The sequence below is a fragment of the Typopeltis vanoorti genome, chromosome 15, assembly GCF_054136105.1.
Source record: "Typopeltis vanoorti isolate ZY-2024b chromosome 15, IOZ_Tvanoo_1.0, whole genome shotgun sequence".
Lineage (NCBI taxonomy): Eukaryota > Metazoa > Arthropoda > Arachnida > Uropygi > Thelyphonidae > Typopeltis > Typopeltis vanoorti.
This window is the reverse complement of record NC_143563.1, coordinates 49455516-49472609: the sequence shown is the minus strand read 5'-3', so window position 1 is coordinate 49472609 and position 17094 is coordinate 49455516. Positions and strand designations below refer to the sequence as shown.

The following is a 17094-nucleotide window of genomic DNA, read 5'->3' as shown; positions in this document are numbered from 1 at the left end:
GAATCTCAAGGTAGTGTTGCAGCATAATGGAAACCAGCTTCTATCCATTCGTCGGACATGCTATCTACATGAAAAACCAATGACAACCTAAAACAGCTGTTGAACTGTCTTCAATACAACAATTACAGCTAGCATCTGTGTTGATGGGTCTGCAGCTGGGATATACGAAGTACTGTTGTTTTTTGTGTGAATGGGACAGCTGAGCAAGGACTTTGCACTGTGTCAAGAGAGCCTAGCCTGCGAGTAAATCTCTGAAGATCGGAAAGAAGAATGTGCAATGCCCAGCACTGACAGAAATGCACAAAATTCTGCTACAGTACCTACATATCAAACTCGGTCTGGTAAATAAAGTTTATAAAAGCCATGGACCAGAATAGATCAGCTTTCAAGTACCTGGCTGAAAGTTTCTTGACTCAGTGAAGCAAAAATTAAAGCAGGAGCTTTTGTGAGTCCTCAGATCCGAGCACCTTTCATTGATGAGATGTTTGAAAACCTCTGACAGGGTGATGAGAAAAAGCTTGGGATTCATCTCATCTGGTGTGAACTAACTTCCTCGGAAATGTCAAGGCAGAAAACTACAAGGAAGTGGTTGAGGATTTGGCTGCAATGAATAAAAATAATCAGCTGATGCCTTTTATTTCCTTATAGGAGTAGGCAAGGTCTTGGAAACTGAGTGGGCAGTTCAATCTCCATCAGTAGCCAATCAGAGATTGCCGACCCATGTCTATCAATAATTATAGGCAACACCAATGAAGAGATGAGCAAACAAGTGCTGCCATCTCTTGGTACCTATCCCTAACAGGATATGTTACTGTCTGAAATAATGTGGATTCTGCAGTCAATTTTCTTAAGTTTATGGGATGAAAAATCTTAGTTTTCAGGAGAAAATACCCACTTGCCCATGCCAGAGATTGACTGATTTGGGAACCAGTCACTGCAATATGTTCCTTAAAAATGCACTTGCTCAATTTCCACTTGGATTCCTTCCCTGACAACTGCGGCATGGTTAGTGATGAGCATGATGAATGTTTTCATCAGAAAATTGCAACAATGGAGAAACGATACCAGGAATAGCGATCCACATCCATGCTGGTTGACTACTGTTGGACACTTGCTAGAGATGATCCTGAGCAGCTATACAAGCGCTAAGCAAAGCGATGTTGGATGTAGAAGTGGACATTTACTGGTATATGTGATAAGTATGTAAACTATTCTGGATCTCACAAACCATAGCCAATTTTGCATTTTCATTGTCATATTCGTGTTCAGCACCTCAAATTCTAAGAAATGACTAAATGGGGGCATGACTTTTGTAAAATTTTGTTGTCCAGTGTTATTAAGGAAAGTGCACAAAAAAATTATCAGCTATGCCCTTTGACCTGATTTTTTAATGAGAATCTTGCAGTGACAAAAACAACCACTGCACAAGCATGGTCCTTGGAAAGAAGTTTCCAATTATATACACCCTCTGTGCAAAAAGAAACCAAGCTTTTCAAAAATAGAAGAAACTAGTGATGCCACCTGTTGTATCTTTTCGTTGTCAAAAGCGGCAGCCTTCGTTACTGTTGTGTCAACTATTTATGACATTTGTTTTATTAGAAGCCGAGTTATATTTCGCTTGGGCCAAACGGTCAATGGTTAGTTTTATCTCGAAGTTTTGAAGCAATTGATAGCGAGAATTCGTTGATTACGGCATGAATATCGTGATGCAGGAAGCTGGTCACTTTTGCATGATAATGCACTATCTCATCGTTCGAACATTGTGAGACAGTCTTCGAGCAAAAACCAAGTTTGTGTGTTGGATTACTCGCCGTATTCACCTGATTTAGCACCCTGTGACTTCTTTCTCTTCCCCCGACTTCATTTGCCAATGAAAGGAAAGCGATATGACACCATCGGAAACGTTCAAGCAGCAGTAACACGACCCTCAGCAGTATCCCAAAAACTGATATAAAAACTCATTTAACGAATTAATTGACCATGCCAAACGCAGTATTGAAGCTGAGGGAGAGTATACTGATTGAAATAAATGTTTGAATAATTATAATTGGCCTGTGTTTTATTTTCTATCAAAAGTTGGGTTTGTTTTTTGGATACAGAGTGTAGTATTAAACACTAAATATGAGGATAATCTTCTTGAATGGCAGGCAGTATCAAATAGAGTGATGTGGGCAAATATCAGAATGGGAAACAGGACAATGAGACTTATGGTCCCACAGAAGGTTCAACTAAGTAGAAGTGGGGAAATTTTTTGAGGCTTTAGAGAAAGCACTAAAAAGAGAAAAGTTGGTCCTTGTTGGGAATCTAAATAGCAGAGTAGGAAATGATTGTGAGACACACAAAAATACTTTGGGAAAATTTGGAGAAAAGAGCAAAGCTAATAATAATAACAAATATCTGTTGGATTTCTGCTCAGGACACGGACTGGTTATTACTAATATAATGTTTCAACATAAAAATGTGCACAGATGCATATGGAGAGAAAATGCAAGGAATAAGAAAAGTCTTGTTGACTATGTTATTGTTGATAGTGATATTTTCTTACTGGTGCATGACACTAGAGTGTACAGAGGAGTTGAAATTGCAAGTGTTATATATCGAAAAGAAGAACATGTAAGAAAGTTTTAAAGCAGATACAAGTTGAGCAGCTCTCAGATGCGAACTGTAGAATAAAATACACAAACATTATTCACAAAAAAATTAGAGTTTGAGAATAGGAACCAAACCTTGGAGATTCAGTGTCAAGCCTGAAGAAAACATTAATTGATTCGGACAGACATGTGGTGAGGTTATCTGAAAGGATAGAAAAATCAGAATTCCATGGTGGACACAAGAAGTTAAAAAAGGCAGTGAAGGAAAGGAATAAAGCATATCAAAAGTTGTTGGTGAATGAGTCAGCTTGTGTTCTTAGAAACTACAGAGACAAATGTAAGAAATCTAAATACTGTGTAAAACTAGCTAAACAAAAGTCATGGGAAGACTTTGGTAAGAACATAGAAAATAAATATCAGGAAGGTGGCAAAATATTCTGGAGGATGTTGAAAAAAGCTCAGAAATGGAGGAAAGAGTGCTGTAAAAGGAATTAGAGATGATAAAGGTGACATGAAAGCCGAAGAAAAAGGTATCCTTGATATATGGAATAATTACTTTGAAAAATTGCTAATTGGAACAAACAGTGACAGTACAGTGGTAAAAAACACTCAACAGGTAAAAAAACACTCAATCAGGAATACATATCCATACTTGAAGTAGAAAAAGGCATCGAAAGCCTCAAATGTCTAAAGACAGCAGGAGTAGATGTTACTTGACCAGAAATGCTCAAGTATGGAGATATAGGTGTGTTGCAGTGGTTGCACTGTATAGTTCAGAAGGCCTGGACAGAGGGATGAATTCCAGAGAATTGGAGTAGAGCTCTCATAGTACCCATATATAAAAAAGGAAATAAAACTGAATGTGAGAATTACAGCAGTATTTCCCTACTGAGTGTTCGTGGTGCGATTTATGCAAGTATACTGGAGAAACGGTTGAGAAGGATTGTGGAAGGGAAGTGTTAGATCTTACGTTCTACTCCGATGTATATTCTTAACTGTTGACTGACTCCACATTCGAATACAAAGAAAATTTTTTTTTTGACTGCACCATTCTATGTTCTAATTTGCATAAGCAATGTTGTGTGAAACCAACTATCAGCTAGCACAATATTGTTATCAACTTAATTCAGGCCGAAATTCTCATTATATATATAGGGTTCCCACCGAGAGTCGAACTATTTTAATGAGTGGTGCAATAAAAGAAATCAGGCAAACACAAGATTCAACTCAAAAAAATTATTTAATGCTTTAACACATAAATTTACATTAAAACAAGAATTTCTAGTAGGGATAATACAATTTGAGAATGAATAAGTTCTCATTAAGACATTAGTAATTTACTCAGCCGAGTATATCATTTACGATTAGAATTTATGCATATAAATTCTACTCTTCTTATTATCCAAGATTCCAAACACAATTTCACTCTAAACAAAGCTATCGTTCAATGTACTTCAAATATTGATTCAATTTAACTATTCAGAACAATCACAAAGCCCAAGTCATCAGACATTCATTAAGCAACCTTTAAGTTTATCAATCTAACACAATAGTTCTCAGAAAATTCAGTCTCAAATTTACATTGTGTTCTCTCATAACAGGCTTCTTTATATCACACATTCAATCTTGAACTATTAATCCAAAGATACTTCATATTGTTATATCGTACTGGCTGCACCATTGTTATATTTGGCTCATAGCGTTAATTTATTGATTTATATAATGTTCTTCTTCTTCTTATATCTTTTATCTTTTTCACCGTTATATCTATTAACACAATTTGGCCGATTCTTAGAATGATTACGTATGTTAAATAAATTGACAAAGGATTGACTTCTGAATAGAGGTCTGATCCTCAGCAATAATGGTCTGGAGTTACCTCCTAATCAGATTATTTGTTCAAGCTCCTGATTATTTATTTGTTCAAGCTGTGCCAACCAGATCAATAGGTTAGAAATTCCTTTTAACCATGAAGTAACCCTCAGAAAATATACAAAGTAAATCAATCTATTAATTACTCCTTATATCAATTTTATCTATCTCTCTTAAAATACTTTAGATTGCAGTCATGGTCTCTGTCATATATTTCTCTCCCGCTCAGATTCAAATATTAGCAAGCGGTGCATTGGATTCAAATCAAGGCACAAAACAGGTTAAGGTAATCAAGATACATTTATTAGATTCAAAAGATTACACATTTACAATAAAAAAAAACACTCAATAGGAATAGAGTCATCCCAAGTTATAAGGTTAGACATATCAACTGTAATTCACATATCACATCTAAGAATAAGCTCATTTCACTACACAAAATCCTAGCTAGCATCCCTTAAATATCTTTACTATCTTCCACATTTTCTTAAAACATTCACATCGATAATTCTGTAGATCATTACTTATGGCAAATTAACTACTACTCATTCAGACAAATATTAAAGAAACAGCTATTTGGTTCTAAACACTGGTATCTAAAATCTCACTATAGTCCATCATACAAGTTTAGAGTTATATAACCTAACATCTCGTTTCTTCCATGACATTATTTGGTTCTTTGTTAACAAAGGAATTATAAAGGGTTTTACATTACCACATTCCTGTAACTTATTCTGTCTATCCTTTCTTTATAATTTCCCTCCGAATGTTCAATCGTGTCCTTGGTGATTATAACTCACGGCTAGGTTTGACCTTCTTTGTTCTGTCCTTTCATCGCATTTTCGACTGGAAACAGCATGGATTGAATCGATCCACGTGGACATATGTGGCGGCCAGTTTCTTCAGGATTACTCGGAAAGGTACCTAACATTCCTTGTCTATTCCTCTACCCCCCCCCCCCCACACACACACACACACATCGCGAAACAACAGCAGAGAATAGCTGCCCACTATCGACTAGACCCCGAACTGGGAACTCTTCCCGACTCCACCAGAACTTTCCAGCAATTCCAGATGAAAAAAACCTAAAAGCCTTCAACAGGGGGGGACAAACCCGTTTTATACCCCGTATCTCTAGCACCCTTTTTCACCCAAAACTTCCTATTTTTTTGCGCCCGGCTCCTACTTCATTCCTATCTTCCGTACAATTTCCCAGAAAAAACATTGTGCGCATGCCGTTCGCATATAAGCAAATTGCCGTGGGCTACAATTTATCCAAGTTGTCGTTAATGGACTTTGATCCTTCGTTATTATGCTCTAACATATATCTTTATAGAGAAACTTCTTACATTATAATCTTTTTACAAAAAAAAATGACATCTTTCACTTTTAATTAATATTACAAAGTTTGTATTAGTACAATTCTTTAAACAAAATTGGTATCTTCACTTATTTACAAGCATTTCCCCTTTTAGTTTTTTTCTTTTTCTTGTTAAATTCTGAATGAGATATTTCTTAGTAAAAATATTTTCATTCAAAATTCAACAATATATTACGTTTACGAGAAAATGTTTCACTGTGTCACACATTCAATCTTGAACTGTTAATTTCAGCAATATGAACTATATCATGTTCTCCAGAAACAAGCTTCGCTACTTCACACAAAGCATACAAAAGATATCATTACCGGTATAGACAGCATAGCTTCCTCATTATGGAGAATCCTAGAAACTCTCCTTGGTTTTTGAATACTTTCACTTTGAGAACACACAAATATTATAGAATCCTGGGTTTCAGTAACTGATTAGTTAACTTGGGAGAATTTATCTTCTTGCTCGCAATTATATAACTTTCAATATTTCTTACTCATTCTTATTATCCTTTCGTCCAACGCTATCCTTCTGCGAGGCGATAGGAATTTATAAAAGAATAAGAGCTCGAAGAAAGATAAGTCAAAATACAGAGCAGTTCCCAGTCCTTTTACTCCGTTCAGCCCCAGGTTATTTCTCTCTTGCTTACTGTTGTGTCCTTCTTTTTCATGTACTACTCATGACATCCTACTCCCCCTTCCTGCCAAAATCTGGTTCTAACTGGCTTTGTTGATACCGAACTGGCTTCTTGTATACTGTACAGTAACTCACGATAAGGCACGTGCTGGATAAAAATAACATAATTTCTCACAACAACCAATCAAGTCTTATTTTGAAGAATTACTTGGATACATTACATTTTACTAATAACATAAAAAGATTGCATAATTCACAATTTTTATCTCTGTATCAGTAATATTAATTTCATAATAATAAGTGATATTTAGTACACAGTTTTCATAACTGCACTTCATCTCAAAACATTAAATGAACAAATAAATATTAATAAACATAACTTGAAAGAAATCATATGAATAGCATACTATTAATAAGAGATTATTAGTCTGATGAGCAAATTTGGCTTAGGGAATGGCTGATTATGTTGGACTCTGAATGAAGTATTAATAATTTCCAATTCTCCTCATTCAGAATCCAACAGAAGCTTGGTGAAGAACAAGCTGGATTCAGGCCAAATAGAGGCTGTCAGGATCAGATTTTCACTTTACGAGAAATAGTATATGACATACTATATATATAGAAAAAGGCATATGACAAGGTGTCGAGAGAGAAGCTATTCAAAACACTAAAGTTATATGGAGTCAATGGGGTGTTATATCAAGCAATATTTAGTCTTTATTTCAGTTGTAAATCAGCAGTTCTGTTATTCATTATCTATATGGATCACATTATGAAGGAAAGTGGTATTAAACCTGATATCAAAATATCAAGTTTAATATATATAATGGGGTGTTATATCAAGCAATATTTAGTCTTTATTTCAGTTGTAAATCAGCAGTTCTGTTATTCATTATCTATATGGATCACATTATGAAGGAAAGTGGTATTAAACCTGATATCAAAATATCAAGTTTAATATATATAATGGGGTGTTATATCAAGCAATATTTAGTCTTTATTTCAGTTGTAAATCAGCAGTTCTGTTATTCATTATCTATATGGATCACATTATGAAGGAAAGTGGTATTAAACCTGATATCAAAATTTGATATGTTAATCTCAGCTTTTTACTTTACGTAGATGATGTTACACTTTAAATAAATCTGGTACAAGTCTGCAAGATTCCCTGACTAAATTGAATAACTGTTATAATTTTTTTTATGTACATCAGCAATAATGACAAAGACAATGAAAATAGGCAGAAGCATTGAAATATCAACTACATTGTGAATGGAGAACCTATAGAACAAGTAAAACATTTCAGCTATCTAGGCACAATTTTTAGTGAAGATGATAAATTAAATATGGAAATAGACAACAGAATCAACAAAGCTGGTATAGTAGGAACTCAACTGAATAAATTTATATGGAATAAGAGAAATTAGTCAAAACACTAAATTAGCTATATACAAGACAGTGTTCAAAACCAATTTTAACTTATGGATCTGAGAGCTGGGTCAGAAGTCAAAGACTAGAGACCACAGATATGAGAGCCCTGAAAAAGAGTAGGGGCATGAACAGATGGCATTAGTGGCAATATCACGTTAAAAGTGAGGATATCAGGAAAGAATTTGACATTGTTAGCATCCAGGAATGTGTTAGCAGAGCTAATCTCAGGTGGAATGGTCACTTAAACAGAATGAGAGAAGAAAGATTAGCAAAACAAATGTTCTCTGCCATGTTGGCAGGAAGATCAAGATGTAGGTGGATTGATACAGAAAAAAATGTCTTAGAAGACAGAAATATAAGATCTGATAATGTTGAAATCTTGACAGGTAACAGATTGATTTGGAGGAAAATTGTAGATAGGAAGTTAGTAATGATTTAGGTTTTTCGTGTAGTGCTACCATATTATCCTGTACACCCCCTTGAGGATACACGTCAGGAATTTGATGATGATTATGAAGTTATTGAGAGATGTTTAGTAAATAGATAATGGGGAAATTTTCCAAAACATATAACAAAGGAGCTATCCCAAAGTTGCACTAGAAAAGTTTTTTTTTTCTTTTTTTTTTGGGGGGGGGGGATGGATCAGCTATATTGTGAATGTATTGCCTAAGAGTAGTGAGCATGACAAGATCAGCAATTTAAAGTAGGGATTTCAATGGTTGGTAAGGCATCAGCCAGGTACCTGACAGAAAATCAGGTGGGTACTCAAAATTACTATTAAGCAAGAGAAATAAGAATGCACAGAAGTGTTAATTAAATCAACTCGTTTTTGTTGATATGTTTTTGCAAGCAAAAAAGCAAAGTAGATATACACACCTATGAAATTATAAACTAAAATGTGTACTCATCTCTTTTAATCTCTACTAATCTCTGCCAGCCTGATTGGCTGAGTGGTTAGCATATTTACCCTCCAGCCAAAAGACTGTGTCGAATCCTGCCATGGGTATGGATGTTTGTGATTGTCTGTGGAAATACTAATGGTGGTGCTGGTGGACGGTCGATGGCATTGGTGTAGTTGCGGTTAGTTGTAGTTAGTGGATTGAGTTGTGGAGACAGAGAGCTGTAGAGTAGGTGCCCCACCCTAGATGAGTCTTTGGACTCCCTGGAGGTGTCATGCAATAATAATAATAATTAAAGAAAGAGGGGGAAAAATGTTCTAGGAAATAATGCATTTGTTATCCAATAATAATTTAAATCAATTTTATCCAAACAATTGAGTGGATAGCATACCTGCTCTCCAACCTACAGGTTGTGGCTTCGAATTTCACTGTGGACATGGATGTTAGTAAAAGTCTGCTCTGGACAAGCTTGTATAGCTCCTTGAGTTTATAAGGCTTGCCTTTTTTAAAAAACAGTGGTAGTCAGCTGGAGCTGAGGATTAGCCTTTCTCTAAATTTAGTTATTAATCCCATCTGCAAAAAAAAAAAAAGGGTTCTTCATGTGCTGATGTGAAAGAACGTGTTAAGTAATTAGACAGTTTGGGCAATGTGTTTTGATTCGTCCTCTCTTTCATCATACATTATAGGGATTCTATTTTTCATGCGGGTAGAAAATTATATCCTGGAATTATATATAAATATTAAACTTTTTAAAATCCACTGACAAATGACAACTAGAGGATTCCTTAATTATCATATTTGTAATAATATCTGTTTCCTTTCTATAGAACAGTTACATTTTGATGAAGCAGAATAAGCTATGCTTTTTTTTTTTTAGTTTCTGTGTAGTTTAAAAGTGAAGCATATCCTGTGATACGAGTTATGACAGCCAAAAGGCTGTGGGTTCGAATCCCACTGTGGGAATGGATATTTTTGTGATTGTCTGTGAAAATACTAGTGTGGTAGTGGGCAGCAGATGATGAGGTTTGTTGTAGTTGGCAGATTGAGTGGTGGAGACGGAGAGCAGTAGAGTATGTGCCCATCCTCGTTGTGTCTTTGAATTCCCTGGAGGTCATTATTAATAATAATAATGTTTAGCAAGTGATTTGTAGAGCTGCTATTATATGAAGGATAATAGTTTTTTTATAATAGAATTTTATCAAACATTTGATGCTATTTTTTTTAATCCAGGATATTTTCAAAATATTGCCAGAATTTGCTTTCTTTTGAATAGCCATATTGCTTTATTTTGTAAATAATCTGCCAAAAAAAAAAAGAATTATTCTTTAATAAACATAAAAATTTTATGTTTATTAAAGAAATAAAGAAAAAAAAACAAAAAAAAAAATTAAGATCATAGAGTACAGCAAGTGGGGTGCTAAAGGGTCAAAGCTGTATAACTGAGAGGAGACCTCCACATAGCCTTTAAAGGAATGCGGAGAACCGACCAGGGCTTCTGACCTAATGTCCAATCCTCACCTTCTCGTGGTGCACCCTGTTGGGTATCTACTTGGATACTGAACGGACGAGGATGGGCTGGCAATTTGGGATTTAGCCGACCAAATTGTATTCTTATTGGTTAAACCAAAATATAGAATGATGGTACAACATGACAAAATTTCATGCCGGCTGGGGCGTCGCCCGGTTAAACAAGGCCCCCGTTGTTTTCGCCAGGGAACCAGGGCGAACAGCGAAAAGTCAGCTACTGGAACAAATCTGAAAATAAACCTCAACTCAACATCACCAGAGTTAAAGATCGGTACTATCAACATAAGAAGCCTGAATGGCAAAGAAATGGAGCTAGCTGAGGAATTAGATAAGTACCAGATCGACATAATAGGGGTGACTGAAACAAAAAAGACAAAAACTGGTGAGATCTTTCTGAGCAATAAATACAAAATGTTATATTCAGGCAATGAAAATCAAGGAAAAGAAGGAGTAGCCATAGTATTCAACACAAAATACGAGGATAATCTTCTTGAATGGCAGGCAGTCTCAAGTAGAGTAATGTGGGCAAATATGAGAATGGGGAACTGGACAATGAGACTTATTTCTGCCTATGGTCCCACAGAAGGTTCTACTAAGGTAGAAGTGGAGGAATTTTTTGATGCTTTAGAAAAAGCAACTGACACAATGAAAAATGAAAAGTTGGTCCTTGTTGGGGATCTAAATAGCAGAGTAGGAAATGATTGTGAGACATACAAAAATATTTTGGGAAAATTTGGAGAAAAGAGCAAAGCTAATAATAATGGCAAATATCTGTTGGATTTCTGCTCAGGACATGGACTGGTTATTACTAACACCATGTTCCAACATAAAAATGTGCACAAATTCACATGGAGAGAAGAGGCTAGGAATAAGAAAAGTCTCATTGACTATGTTATTGTTGATAGTGATGTTTTCTCCCTGGTGCAGGACACCAGAGTGTACAGAGGATTTGAAATTGGAAGTGATCACTATTTAGTCTTGAGCAGGATAATATTGAATTTCATATTGAAAAGAATAACATGTAAGAAAGTTTTAAAGCGAATAAAAGTTGAGCAGCTCTCAGATGTGAGCTGTAGACTAAAATACACAAAGATTATTGAAGGAAAAATAAAAGAGTTTGAGAACAGGAATCAAACCTTGGAGATTCATTGGCAAACTCTGAAGAAAACATTGATTGATTCTGCCAGAGAGGCATGTGGTGAGGTTGTTTGTAAGGATAAAAAAATCAGAACTCCCTGGTGGACACAGGAGGTTAAAGAGGCAGTGAAGGAAAAGAAGAAAGCATACCAAAAGTTCCTGTCAAATAAGTCAGCTTGTGTTCTTAGAGAATATAGAGACAAATGCAAGAATGCTAAACAAAAGTCATGGGAGGACTTTGGCAAGAATATAGAAAATAAATATCAAGAAGGTGGCAAAATATTCTGGAGGTTGTTGAAGAAGCTTAAGAATGAAGGAAAGAGTGCTATAAAAGGAATTAGAGATGATAAAGGTGACATGAAAACGGGAGAAAAAGATATCCTTGAAGTATGGAGTAATTACTTTGAAAAACTGCTAAATGAAACAAGCAGTGATGACAGCACAGTGGTAAAAAACACTGACCAGGCATGCAGTCAGGAATACATATCCATACTTGAAGTAGAAAAAGCAATTAAAGGCTTGAAATGTGGAAAGGCAGCTGGAGTAGATGATATTTGACCAGAAATGCTGAAGTATGGCGGTATAAGAGTCTTACAGTGGCTGCACTGCATAGTTCAGAAAGCCTGGACAGAGGGACGAATTCCCGATGATTGGAGTAGAGCTCTCATAGTACCCATATATAAAAAGGGAAATAAAACTGCATGTGAGAATTACAGAGGTATTTCCCTACTGAGTGTTCCTGGCAAGATCTATGCAAGTATACTTGAGAAACGGTTGAGAAGAATTGTGGAAGAAAAGCTTGGTGAAGAACAAGCTGGATTCAGGCCAAATAGAGGCTGTCAGGATCAGATCTTCACTTTACGACAAATAGTCGAGAAAGCATGGGAATATAACAAAAATCTGTATTTAAGTTTTGTCGATCTGGAAAAGGCATATGACAAGGTGCTAAGAGAGAAGCTATTCAATACGCTGCAGTTATATGGTGTCAATGGGACATTATATCAAGCAATACTTAGTCTTTATTTGAGTTGTAAGTCAGCAGTTAGAATTGAAGGAAGTACAGGAAGATGGTTTAATGTTAAATCTGGTGTGAGACAAGGATGTACATTATCCCCTCTGTTATTCATTATCTAAATGGATCGCATTATGAAAGAAAGTGGTATTAAACATGATATCGAAATTGGAGATGTTAATGTCAGCTCTTTGCTCTATGCGGATGATGTTATACTTCTAAATAAATCTGCTACAAGTCTGCAAGATTCTCTGACTAAATTGAATAGCTCTTGTAATAGATATGGTATGAAGGTCAGCAATAAAAAGACAAAGACAATGAAAATAGGCAGAATCATTGAAAATGTCAACTGTGTTGTGAATGGAGAACCTGTGGAACAAGTAAAACATTTCAGCTATTTAGGCACGATTTTTACTGAAGATGGTAAATTAAATATAGAAATAGACAACAGAATCAGCAAAGCTGGTATGGTGGGAAGTCAATTGAATAAATTCATATGGAATAAGAGAGAAATTAGTCGCAACACTAAATTAGCTGTATACAAGACAGTGTTCAAACCAGTTTTAACTTATGGATCTGAGAGCTGGGTCAGAAGTAAAACACTTGACCAAAGACTAGAGACTTCAGATATGAGAGTCCTGAGAAAGATTATAGGCGTGAACAGGTGGCATCAATGGCAGTATCATATTAAAAACGAGGATATTAGGAAAGAACTTGACATTGTCAGCATCCAGGAATGCGTTAGCAGAGCTAATCTCAGGTGGTATGGTCACTTAAACAGAATGGGTGAGGAAAGATTAGCAAAACAAGTGTTCTCTGCCAGGTTGGCAGCAAAACGACCCAGAGGAAGACCAAGATATAAGTGGATCGATACGGTACAAAGTGCTTTAGACGATAGAAATATAAGAGCTGATAATATTGGAGTGTTGACAAGTAACAGACTGATTTGGAGGAAAATTGTAGATAGGAAATTAATAATGATGTAATTTTTTTCATGTAGTACTATCATATCCTGTACACCCCTTGAGGGTACATGGCAGGAATTTGATGATGATGATGAGTACAGCAAGTTTAAACCTAACAGTATTACTGATTCATAATGTTTAAACATCTAATCGTATAAAAATAAAGAACTTTTATTATTAAAAGACCAGAAGATAAATGATAAAATATACAAAGAGCCAACAAGTTTCACTAGCCACTGTCTAGCATTTTCAAGGCTGAACTGGTGTGAAAACAAATGCATTAAGTTACATTTCAAAACATACACTTTAGTAACTGTTAGGCCATTACATTTGATCATTCTGTTTGAAGGCGTGCATGTGTTCGAAAGCTTCAGTCAGATTCCGGTACATGACCACGTGTTGTGTAGTTTTTTGCATATTGTAATTCTGTCGAGCTGAGAGAGATGATGAGATTTTTCCATATGTCTTTAAGAATAATACCCTGATTTCTATTTAAATTATTGCCTGTGCGTAGTACCACAGCTGCTTCTTTTAAAGTTCTGTATCTGTAGTCATTCTCGATGTAAGGCATAGAACTGTTTTTCCAATCTATAACGTGATTTGATGTTGAGAAATGATGAGCTAAACCAGATGTGATGATTCTGTTATGATTGACATCCCCCACATGTTCCTTCTGTCTTATTTCAAAACTTCTGGAAGTCTGACCAATGTAAGAAAGGCCACACGTGCATGGAATTTCATATATTCCAGGACATTTGAAGAAAGGTACCTCATCTTTAGGTGATCTTAAGATTTGTGTGATCATGGTAGTTGGTTTAAAAACCACTCTGATGTTATGAGCTTTTAACATTCTCGCCAATTTTGTGGAAACTGAATTAATATATGGAATGACACCTGTGGACACATATTGGGGCACCGTAACACGTTGTTGGTGGTTGTCTTTAAATAGCCATTTGTTTAAAATGTTAGAAGGGTATCCATTAAGTGATAGCTATTAGTGACAGTTCTCTCTGCACATCTGTTTCTTTTGAAATAGATCTTAAGGCTCTATTACGGAGCATGTGAATGATGCTGCGTTTTTGTGATCTATGATGGTTGGACGAATAATGTAGATATCTACCAGTATCTGTGGGTTTCTTGTAAATGGACAGTTGGAAATTGTTATCTTCTCTCCTCACTAGGATGTCAAGAAAAGTAAGTTCTTTGTTCTTCTCTAGTTCTATAGTGAATTTGATCTTATTGTGTAGTGAGTTGATTTTGTTCAGAAACACGAGAAGGTTTTCCATGATATCTTTCCAGATGATGAACACATCATCGACATATCTCCACCAAATTGACGGTTTCGGTACAATGGTGGAAAGAATATCCTTTTCAAGTTTTTCCATAAAAAGGTCTGCACGTGGTGGTGACATGTGGGGGATGTCAATCATAATAGAATCATCACATCTGGTTTAGCTCATCATTTCTCAACATCAAATCACATTATAGATTGGAAAAACAGTTCTATGCCTTACATCGAGAATGACTACAGATACAGAACTTTAAAAGAAGCAGCTGTGGTACTACGCACAGGCAATAATTTAAATAGAAATCAGGGTATTATTCTTAAAGACATATGGGAAAATCTCATCATCTCTCTCAGCTCGACAGAATTACAATATGCAAAAAACTACACAACACTTGGTCATGTACCGGAATCTGACTGAAGCTTTCGAACACATGCACGCCTTCAAACAGAATGATCAAATGTAACGGCCTAACAGTTACTAAAGTGTATGTTTTGAAATGTAACTTAATGCATTTGTTTTCACACCAGTTCAGCCTTGAAAATGCTAGACAGTGGCTAGTGAAACTTGTTGGCTCTTTGTATATTTTATCATTTATCTTCTGGTCTTTTAATAATAAAAGTTCTTTATTTTAATACATCAGACCAAATATGTACAATTTAAGTTCATCTAATCGTATAACTGATTCACAAAAAAAAAAAAAAAAAAAAAGTTTAAACAATAGCCATTGACCTTTGTGGGTGCTCGGTTTAACATTCTCAGAACTGAAAATTTGGAACTGGCTATGATTGATATGGGTAGGTACCTGTTTCAAACCTTAATTTAAAGGTATACTACTTTGGTAGATGACGTCCGGAATAGACCTCCATCTTGATCCATGTTTGGTCCCTTGATAAGAATAATAAACATTGCCAGACATTTATAAGGAAAATTTGAGAACCCTACATTGCCCTGATGATATATGATTTTCCTTCAGTGTTACTTGTTATGTATTGGGAGCAGATTTTCTAATATATAAAAAGATACACAGTAACACTAGTGAGTATAACTTATCATGAAATGAATTGGAAAATTCAATAAAAATTGAACAAAAAAAAAAAAAAGTTAAATCATTATTTAGCAGAATCAATTGTTTCCAAAAGTGTTATGGAGGTCTCCTTGTTATTGTTTTGTTTATTACGAAACCTGGATAGTTTTATATGCTTTACCAAGGCAGCGTGTATTCCAACACTTTTGTGTCACTCATGTAACAAAATATAATAACCTTGTGTATTATTGCTGCTTATGTCCATAACATTTTTATGGGGTTTTAAAATATAGCTACTTGAATATAAATGCAGATTTTTAAATTGAATGTTGTCATGCCACACTGAAAAATGTAGTTTAATGTGTTTATGAAATGTCATACATGTTTTGCTAATGTAAAACACAAATTCCTATTGTAAAACTTCATTTATTCTGAAACCAACTCAGTACCACATGAAACTCCTGTAGTTTTCAATAGAAGTTAATGCCCAGATCTTTTGACTTGGGAGAAACATGATGAATTAAATCACTGTTAATTAATTTGTTTAGAAGCAACTATTTATATATTATAGAACTGAAAAACTATTATGTAAAAAAATACAGAAAAATAAGTTTCTCAAAGAAAAAATATATATATATTTGCTCTACATTAATTTTTTAAAATTTATTTTATTTTTCTTTTAGGATCTTGTTTGTAAATGTCATAGCTTTATTTTGGAATACTTATTTGGCATCAAAAGCAAACAGAACCAACATCAAGAAAGCTGAATAGATGCCAAATAAAACATGTACTCATTGCATAAGATGTAAATTATTTTAATTTTTGTATAAATGCTTTTTATATAAACATATTTGCATTAGAAATGTTAATTTGTATATGAAGAAAGGAGAAAAAAAAGGCATCATGAGCAAAAAATAATTAAGTTATTCTTATGACATTTTTATCATGTTGTGGAAAGGAGTAAATAACTGCACAGATTACTGTTTAAAGCATCTTAAAAACAAAATATAGAAAAAAAGAAAGCAAAATAGTTTGTGACCAATGGGTTGGTCACAAACTATTTACTGGAAGTCATAACCTTAAAGCTGCCTTTTCTACTGATGTCGTTTTTGAGAATTTACCTGTCGTATAATGTCTATTGTTCTTGCTTGCTTTTTATTTAGTTTTTTTTATGCGACTCTCGCCCATGAGGGACATCAGTACAGTGGGTAGGCTAAGAATGTTTTTGATATTATTATTATTTGTGTTTCTATTATTTTTACGACTATTTCTGCCTGTTTTCATTTAGGAGTGTCCCTTATTTTAAATACATTGGCTCTTTACTCAAGAATTCTTAGGGTA

At 34.9% G+C, this 17094-nt stretch overlaps 1 protein-coding gene across 4 annotated transcripts in view; it reads left to right on the top strand.

Annotated features, from left to right (window-relative positions):
- The window catches only part of LOC150098752 (mitochondrial inner membrane protein Mpv17-like), a 138304-nt gene extending 121701 nt beyond the window's left edge, over positions 1 to 16603 (top strand). For all 4 annotated transcript variants that reach the window (XM_090405137.1, XM_090405136.1, XM_090405139.1 and 1 more), the window contains one exon: positions 16437 to 16603. In XM_090405137.1, coding sequence (XP_090261263.1) covers positions 16437 to 16520 — 84 coding nt within the window. In that variant the 3' untranslated portion in view covers positions 16521 to 16603. The remainder of the gene's footprint in view (positions 1 to 16436) is intronic.
- Positions 16604 to 17094: the final 491 nt, after the last annotated feature.